Source organism: Physcomitrium patens, chromosome 22 (genome assembly GCF_059467195.1).
Source record: "Physcomitrium patens ecotype Gransden chromosome 22, ASM5946719v1, whole genome shotgun sequence".
Classification (NCBI taxonomy): Eukaryota; Viridiplantae; Streptophyta; class Bryopsida; order Funariales; family Funariaceae; genus Physcomitrium; species Physcomitrium patens.
The window spans coordinates 4,762,994-4,772,848 of NC_143431.1; the positions used below are offsets into that span (position 1 = coordinate 4,762,994).

A 9,855-nucleotide genomic window follows, 5' to 3' on the forward strand; every position below is an offset into this window, starting at 1 on the left:
GAGGTTGAACCGATCAGGTCGACCCTTGCCAAAAACTTCAACTTGTTCACTTTTTTGTGAGTTGTTGCTCTTTGCAACTACGAATTCTGACTGGCCAGAAGAAGAGTCGTTGGGAATGTCGACTTCGGTAACACGCATTTGAAACTGCCCATACACACATACACACACAAAAGAAAAATAAAGATATCATCCTTCAATCAATTATTTAATGCAACTCAATATATTGTATTTTGGATCTTAACAACACATTACAACACATCAAATTGCATCAAGTTCTTTCGTGGACACACATCCAATTTTTTAGTTAGATAGTTAAGAAATAGAAAGAAAAAAAAATAACATTCAAAAGTGGAAACAAAAATGGTGCTATTCCAATAAGTATAGTTAGTGGAATGTATAGTAGGAAATAGAAAAAAATACTTATAGAATTAGTCAATATCTTATACTTTCTGTAAGCAATGGGCATATTGCTACTTTGCCTTGGTCACAAAAGAATGCAAAAAATAAAAATAAAAACATAGATATTTTGTATTGAATGTTTTATAGATAGAACTAATTAATTGATTAGAGACATAAGGGAGTGTATCCATTCGCTAATCATAGTATTATTTTTTAATCAGTAACTTGAGCAGAGAACTCTGCCGAATGTTCACTTCTAGTTGGTTCTCCCTATTCATTGATGCACGAGTAGCTTAGAACTTTTGTCGGTGAACATAGGTACCCATACATGTTCACCGACATCTGGAGCAGATTCTTAAAATATATGCATCTGATTCGAATCAGAGAGCTCCATTTCATCTACGAATGTGAAGATGAGAGACGGGAGATCTGAACCAAGCCAAAATCCTGACAAGTGCGAAAAAACTTCCGAAGCACGCAACTGCTTCAGTACACTCAAAAACCCAACGTATGGCTTTCAAAGTATTACAACTACATTTAACCTTCTGAAGACATTGCATCTTAGGCGTGTAATAACACGCACTTCAATTGCGTTCTCTCAACACAGCATCTTGAGCACGATAACCACTCAACATTTCCTCAACATGAGAGAACCACAAGCACCGTTTGCAGAGGTTCCAAAAAACCAGTTGAGAATCAACTTATCGAAATGTATTCAGCACAAGACGTCATGAGGTGTTCATTTACAAAACTCCAAACAAAACAACACTCGGTGTAAGCATGATAATAGGGGGAATTAATAGTCAAGTGACCGGACAGAATTGAAGCAAACTACAATTCAAAATGGTTTCTACTAGGCTATCTTAGACTGACATAAACCTCACAGAGTATTCTACTTTGAGAGCACGTAGAACTCCACTTTGCGCTGCAGTACCTCTTCATCAGAAAATCCATCATTGCGAGGCACGAAAAGAGCAAATTCTAGCAAAAGCTACTGTAGCACGGCGGTCAACAATGCATTTTTCAACTGAGGAAATGATTTCTACAGGGTTTCTACTTTAATCTGACATAAACTTCGCAGGGTATTGTGCTATTGCCAATATCAAATCCTGGGAGTACGTAGAATCCCACCTTAAGCCCCTGTACTTCCTCTTCAGAGGATGGGTCATCAAGAGGCACGACGGAGCACATTCTGGCGAGATCCAATGAAATGCCGCGGTCAACAATAAATTTCCTCGCGGGTTGTCTAAAAGAGAAAGCTAACCTATGCAACAACCACACCGACACTGCAAGTTTGCAGAAACTAGTGAAGAACTTCAAATCTTGAGGATTCTGCCCGACGTAGTAGAACTTGCCTTCACTATCACTAAAATGGTCTTTGATTTCTGCCTCGTGCACAAACTTGAAAAATCTCTCAAAGCAAAACTTGCGCAACGATTTGTCAATCTGTGAATCCATCTGGATTACTCTTTCAACCATGTCAGGAAACTTTTTGATATCGTGCACCTGATACTGCTGGAAACATGACTGCGGCGTCCACACAGGCTTGGACATGCTTGCATGAGAACTATGAAAGCTTTCATATTCAAAGCTTTCGAATAGGATACTACAAACGAACGCTTGGTGTTGAAATTTGCTGTGTCCAGATCTAGAAACTGCTCCAGTACGCTCCTGAAGAGCATCAAAGCGTGAATTCTGCACATATGGTCTCAACAATTTGCAGAAGTTGATGGAGGCATCCTTCACGGCATTAAGAGCATTAACGAAAAGAGCAGGAGTTGCCGCTTTCGTGTCATCGAGATATGATCCAGGAGTGAGTAGCTCATCTGCACGTTGTAGCTCAGAGCGGGACAGCTGATTCTTCAACTCATTATTATCCAGTTGAAGTTGCTGGATACGTTTCCACAACGCACTATTATGTTGATGCAGTTCATTGATCTTTTCATCTTTATCTTTCAACGTCTCCTTCAAGGACATACAAGCAGTACGCCAATCTTCAATTCTTTTCCTCAGGTGCTCTTCTTTCGCATGTTTCAAATGACTATTGACCTGGTCAACACATTTCTGTCGTTTGAGTTCCTCCTGGAGCTCGCCGATCAATAGTTCTTTCTTAATCAATAATTGTTCAAAATCGCGAACATGAATACCTGCGAACCCTTCTTCTCGGAGCCTCCATGATTGTGTTCCGTCCAAACGAGATCCACTTGTTTCCAGTTTATTAGACTCCGGCAACACACTTAATGCTTCGCTGCAAGTAGGCAACTCTTTGATCTTCCCCGACACACTGGGCAGAAGCGACTCCTCCGTTTGTGGCAGTACATTCGAAGGTTCGCACGAGGTGGCAGGCTTCGTAATCCCTGACGACGCACTCATGTCTTCCAACACATTGAAATCATGACTGCACGGTGCGGACTCCGTTGGATCCTTCCGTTCATGTTGCAAAGCTGGACCTTCGCTAAATGCTAGTGAAGCAGAATGGGACACTCCGCTCTTCGGCAAATGAAGCAAATCAGTTGCCAAAACCTCCTTTCCCTCGTCATCAAGAGGAATCGGGAATGGCTTTGGGGATTCCTCAGCACCAGAAGCTGAGATCGTAATTGAAGTTCCAGCACCCGCAGTGTCCTGATCCTGTGCTACGAGAGTGGACTTGATGCTTGAAGCTTCTTCACTAGGAATCATATGTTCCTCAGGTCCAGAAGCTGTGGTCGTCTTCGAAGTTCCTGTGCTTAGAGTGTCCTGCTTTTGTGCTACGGGAGCTGACTTCATGCTTGAATCTTCTTCACAAGGAATCATATGTTCCGCAGCTCTAGAATCTGACGTCGTATTTGAAGTTCCTGCGCTTGGAGTGTCCTGCTCCTGTGCTACAGAAGCTGACTTCATGCTTGAAGCTTCTTCACTAGGAATCATATGTTCCTCAGCTCTAGAATCTGACGTCGTATTTGAAGTTCCTGCGCTTGGAGTGTCCTGCTCCTGTGCTACGGGAACTGACTTCATGCTTGAATCTTCTTCACAAGGAATCATATGTTCCGCAGCTCTAGAATCTGACGTCGTATTTGAAGTTCCTGCGCTTGGAGTGTCCTGTTCATGTGCTACGGGAGCTGACTTCATGCTTGAATCTTCTTCACAAGGAATCATATGTTCCTCAGCTCTAGAATCTGACGTCGTATTTGAAGTTCCTGTGTTTGGAGTGTCCTGTTCCTGTGCCACGGGACCTGACTTGAAGCTTCGAGCACCTGAATGTCGGGGAATCTGTTCATGCAACTCGGTAGCAGGACTCGTGCTTGGGGTCTTATTTCTTGTGTCGATCTGTTCATTTACATCAGGAACTGCCAAAATGCTTCGAGCCGCTTCACAAGAGGTAGTATTTTCCTGTATTGCTGGACCTGACAACATACTTGAACGCTCTTCGATCTGGTCTCGAAATTCACCATATCCCGTGGTGCATGCATCCTCTGCCCTCGAGCCAGTCTGTTCCTGCGGAGCAATAAATGAAACCTGGGTAAGAGTCTTCGACCTGAATGTGTGAGGGCTGATATCAGATTCATTTGTCGCAAGCTCCTGCATCGACACATCTTGACTGAATGATATTGGATGTGGACAAGACTCCTCTCTCGTGGAAGAGTGATCCGTCCCAGCTCCCCAGGAATTCTTTTTCAGATCGCCACTTGCAAGCTTCCTTTCACTACTCGTACCCCTTCCCGAACCAGCGCATACATTTGCTGAGTGTACAATGTCCTTCATTTCTTTGATCCGATGAGTATTCTCCTCGAACTTCGCAACAAAACTTGCTACATCATTGTTCTCTTGGGCGATTTGGGCAGCAGAGGCATCTTGGATTGGTTCGTTAGTTTTAGGATATCCACCTCCACCGGTGGATTCTACGTCATCACTTTTGCCGCCGTCATAGTCACTGCCCGAACATACTTGTTGTGATCCATCTTTATCATTCGCTAAGCTGGAGTCATTCGTTTCAATCCTACTCTCATCCTGTTTATTTGACTTCTCTCCATGAATTGCCAGCGACACCTCTGGACCTCCACCTTCTTTCGCACCACCCTCCGTTGTCTTCTCAACCCTTTGGTTTCCCGCGTAAGCATGACCAGTTTCGTTAGAAAAAACAAGCATATTCTCGTTCCGACAATGTAATCCTCACGTAAGAATTGAACTACTACCAGCCTTGCTCATAACAATACAACTCTCTTCCGTGTTTTCAATCTCAACCAATACTTTCAGATTCAACGGAGTTGACATGCCCATGCCGGAAAATCCACTTTTCAATCTGAGCATCCAAACGGACAACTTGAATGCTGCTAAGTAACTTAGAATGATCCTCAGACTTTCACACATCCTCCTGTACTCAAACTGACGTCTTTAATTCACTCTTTGATCGCTATTAAAGGTAAAAATAAAAAGAAAAAAGGAACGGGGATTGTAGACTAACAATCTAATGCGCGTCCACCACAACCGTGCAAAGAGAAATTTCTAGTGGAGAGTACTGTGCAAGTTGGGAGCGTCATACCAATCCCTAAACTAATGATAACGAATCGCAACATCAGCCATGTCCACACTTAGAATTCGGTTGGGCCCAAAATCGCGCCAAAATCGCTGCGAAGGGGAGCCACGAAAAGACTTGTGGGCATACTGTAGCACACAAGCAATGAAAAATGCATCCAATAGATACTATCCCTTTCTTCATCAAAATATGGACAAGGATCCCCAGGATTTGTGGTGAAATGCGAAGGCAGAAAATTTGAAATCCTTGAAAGAAAAAACAATTGGTAACAGGGTGGTGTCAGGAAACACAGAATCCATCTCCCATACACGCATGGACACTGTCATACACTCTGGAACCTCGTCGACCACCAATCCTTGGTTGCAAATCTTCAACCGACACCTCAAGCTCCAGAACTCAACGCAGTCTATGTAATTCTAGAACACCTAAAACAACCAGCATGGACAGAACCCTACAATCCAAGCAAACTCCCAACCAATCTACGCGCATCCATCTTAACCGACACAAAATCACCAATTCGGATCCCATTGAAACAAATCGCTCTCGAGTGGAGTTGCCTCCACACCCCCTACCACATTAATAGCAATTATCGCACCGACAGTCATTAGATCACTCTGGAATACACACAATCATCACATCGACACAATGGGGTCGATCTCGACCTTACATACCTTCCGGGGCAGAATCCGTCGACCCTTTCCTTCTCCGCAGTCTGCATCGGGACCTCTGCCATCGAGATCTCGTCGTCCTCCCCTCCCCCCATTAATTGTGAAGCTCGACGCCAAAAACCAAGCGCCGCTCCCGATCAGCTCCGACCACCCTCCCAAAGCAGCCTCAGTCGCAGCCCGTTGAAATCGCGAATAAGTGCGAGATTTGAGCAGCACATATACCCTGGATAGAACACAAGTCCAGTGCTATTATATGGTAAGCTCGCAGCTTGCTCCGGCGACTAAACACGGAGTTCCCGCTTCTGACTCTGCCCTCCCTCAACCTATTCCTACCATCACCATAACCTCGAATGATTCTGATGCACCTCCTCAAGCTCCCCCCCGACTCGCTCTCGGCGTACCGACGAAACGCGGTCGAAGAAATTCTAGGCATAGCTAGAGATGGGAACGGGATTGGGCAGCCGCTGCGGGGATGGGTGCCTCGAAGCTTCTCCGGGCTTGGTCATGGGCCCCACTCGGGGTCATGGCGATGGATGATGGATGAGATTGTGGGATGTAGTGTTAGTTGTCGTCCAAGTGGGCTTTTGAAAGGATTTTGTACAACCTTACTTATGGTTTGAAGGAACAAAGTAATTTTCTAAAAACAATGGAAGAGTCTTGTCATGACATGTCTGGAAGTTTTTATTTAGCACATGGGGTGTGTTTCAATCAAACCAACTACCTCAAGATTTTTGATTTGAGTTTCTAGATTTCTTTTTATAAAGTTTTAATATATTTTTTTAATCCATCTTTTGTTTAATTTTCTTGAGGTTCCTAAATATATCAAAAAAACTCCTAAACTCTTTTGTCATATTTACTTCCAAAAATCGCACATTATTGTACTAAAAAATAATAACTTTTTAATGAATAAAAATAATTAAATAAAAATAAAATTTTTATTTTAGAATAGTCATTTTTACTTGCAATAATGTGAAAGTTTTCTTGATTTGACACTTATAATCTATATTAACATCTTATTGAAAATTATGAAAGACTTTTTAATGTCTTATATTTTCAAAACCATCAATTTTTATTACTAAAAATGTGATAAGGTAAAAAAAATAAAAACATATGTTGTTGGCTACAAAAAATGTATCTAACAACAAATATTTGTTAATTTATTTATTCATTGGGAGCTTTCGAGGTCTATGTTTAGTGATCTTGTAGTACTATTCTTGGCTATTTGTAGCAACATGTAAATTTTAATCTATGATTGATCAAAAGTTTAGGTATTACTTCATTTTTGATGAAAGTAATGAGATATTGTCACGAACATACATATTTATTATAATAATTATCTATATGATTAGAAAAAAGTAAGTAAAAGTAGATTAATTTCATAATATCTCTTAGAAAAGTTTTTTAGAAGCTTTATAGATATGGCTTTAATTTTTCACATATTTTTAATTGATTGATAGATTAAAAACTTGGTCAACAAGTTAACCATATATCATACATATTTTTAGCTTATAAAACAAGCTTATTATGTGATGCATATATAAAAAACTTGCCTTGTAAATTAAAATATGTATATTATAAAGTCAACATGTATTAGAAGGCACATAGAATATCACTACATAGATCTTAATTAGATAGTATATATGGAAGCAAGAGTGAAGCATTCTTCACTCTTATGAATGCCTTTTTTGTCTTTAGTCTTATTTCAAGACTTTCTAGTCTTATTGTCTTTAGCAGTAGTCATTCTAAATCAATATATTACCATCTTTAAGTGATTATTTAGTCTTTTTGGATAATACAAGAATGTATTGAGATTTTTTTTTCTTTAAAATGCATATCCTTGACAATTTAACAAGATTTCTAATTCATTGTTTTCATTTTATTCTAGAAAAAAATGAATTATTCTACTTTTATTAGTATATTTTAAAGATTGCAGATTATTTACTTTGAAATAAATTGTTTAGTTTTTTAATATTAATTTTTTTCTTAAAAAGAGTAAATTATCCATCTTTGTAGAAATTTTTATTTGACATTAGAGGTTGCAAATTATTCTTCTCTAATTTGACGTGTGGATTTGTTAAGTTTTTTGAAATAGAAAGAAAAATTATAGATGTTATATTTGACTGAAGTGAGAATAGATTTGTAACTATTGCAAATCTTCACGAACTTGTCAACACTCTTAAGATGGAAATTTCATGCATCACTAGTGTCAACCAAAGAAACACTAATCCTATGCCAATGACAGAAGTTCAAGGTCTGCATCAAAAAATTATGTAGTTGAAAGAAGCAAGTAGATCAACCTCATAACCAAATCCAAAAAGTTTTGCTTCTATAAGTACAATAGAGATAGGGATTAATATGCCTAAGAAGTTTGATGGAATAAGATTTAAATTTGAAGATTTTTGCAACAAGTGAAGCTCTACTTAAGATTACATTCCTTCTAATATTTTGATGGATTTATTCAAATTAAATTCATTGGTGCACTTCTATTTGGAAGTACACTCTTTTGATTTGTACCTTTGATGGAAAAGAATTCATGACTTCTTTATGATTTGAATTCATTCCTAAAAGTGGTTACAGCCATATTTGGAGAAAGTGATTGAGAAAGAGTAATAGAGACTAAGCTCTTATCTTTACAATAAAAATCATAATTAGCCACTATATATATTGTTGAATTCTAAAACCTCACTTACAATGTAGACTAGAATGGCAGAGCCTTTATCAATCAATTCTAATATGAGTTGAGGACAATGTTAAAGATTTGTTATTGATAATATCAAAAAAAATCTTTGAAATAATTTATTATTCAAGTTATTATATAAAATAATTATTTATTTGAAAGTTATAAAGAACAAAGATTTAGCTAAAGAAGAACAAGTCAAGTAATGACAATAATTCCTAAGTTTTTAAAAACTTATTCATCAAGGTTGGAACCAATGCAAATTAATATGGTATGTTTTAAACTTCTTATTGAGAAAGAAGAGACTCATTGTCATCAAAAAGGTTTATTCCTATATTATAGAGAATCCAAACACACTCTTTAATATTGTCTTAAGAAATAATGCAATTACAAAATAAAAAGTATGGTTGCCAAAGAGAACAATGTATCAAAAAAAAAAATCTCTCCAATTACAATAAAGACTATGTGGCTAGAATCTTATGTAATTTCCAGTAAAGATCATATTCTCTTGTTAGATCCTTTACCATATTTTATAATAGAAGTTTGTTTAGAATTAAAAAATCACAAAGTCTTAGACTTGTTGGATTCAAGAGCCTCATCCTATTTTATAGACGAAGACTTTGTCAAGAAATAAGATATATTCTTAATTAAAAAAAATCAAACCAATGCATGTAGAAGTAATAGATAGTTTTTCATTGTCTTTGGAGGATGTTACACATGAAACTATTCTTATAGAAGTAGCAACTAGTTGTCATAATAGTTTAGAAATATTTAAAGTGATTAGATCTCTTTCTAACTTAATTATTTTAGAATTATCATGGTTAGAAAGATTTAATCTTGAAATAGATTAGATTTCTTGTAATTTTGATTTTTTCCATAGTTTAGTTTAAGATTTTGCTAGGTAAGAAGAAATCTATAGGATCAATATATCCAAACTATTATTAGTAGATGCAAGAACTTTTATACATATTGCAAAAAAAAAATCAACTTTTGTTATATATACCACACCTATTGTTGATGGAAAAAAGTTTTCAAGTAGAATTCTAAGCCAATATGAAGATTATCAAGATATCTTTAAAAAGAAGAATATAGATATTCTTCTAGAGTATTATTTTTATGATTGTTCTAGTAATCTTTAAGAAGGAGCTCAACCACCATTTGAACTAATCCATAGCCTATCACAAAACAAGTTGGTTGCACTCAAGAAATATATTGATGAAAATTTGGCTAAGAAATCCATTTTAAATCTTTAGTCAAGACTCCTATTTTATTTGTAAAGAAAAAAGATAGATCTTTATAGAAGTGTGTGGACTATCAAAGACTAAATAAGTTCATTATTAAGAATATATACCTTCTATTCTTGTTTATAGGACTTCTTAATCAATTGAATCAAAGAAACATCTGAACAAAAATAGATCTACAAAGAACATATAATTTGATACACATTAAAAAAAAAGACAAATAGATAATTACGTTTCAAACTAGGTATGGGTATTTGAATATAATATCATGTCTTTTTGATTCACAAATATACCAATTCTTTTTTAACATTTAGTGAATGATATTTTTTATAAGTTCTTTGATAATTTTATTATCTA

General features: G+C 37.2%; 1 protein-coding gene across 1 annotated transcript; it reads right to left on the reverse strand.

The window, feature by feature from the left end:
• Positions 1 to 1,174: 1,174 nt before the first annotated feature.
• LOC112275076 (uncharacterized) lies at positions 1,175 to 5,982 on the reverse strand. Its single transcript, XM_024505057.2, has 2 exons — positions 5,584 to 5,982; positions 1,175 to 4,474 (listed from the first exon to the last, which is right to left on the reverse strand). The coding sequence occupies exons 1-2, from the start codon at positions 5,673 to 5,675 to the stop codon at positions 1,453 to 1,455; spliced, it is 3,114 nt and encodes a 1,037-aa protein (XP_024360825.1). The 5' UTR covers positions 5,676 to 5,982; the 3' UTR covers positions 1,175 to 1,452.
• Positions 5,983 to 9,855: the final 3,873 nt, after the last annotated feature.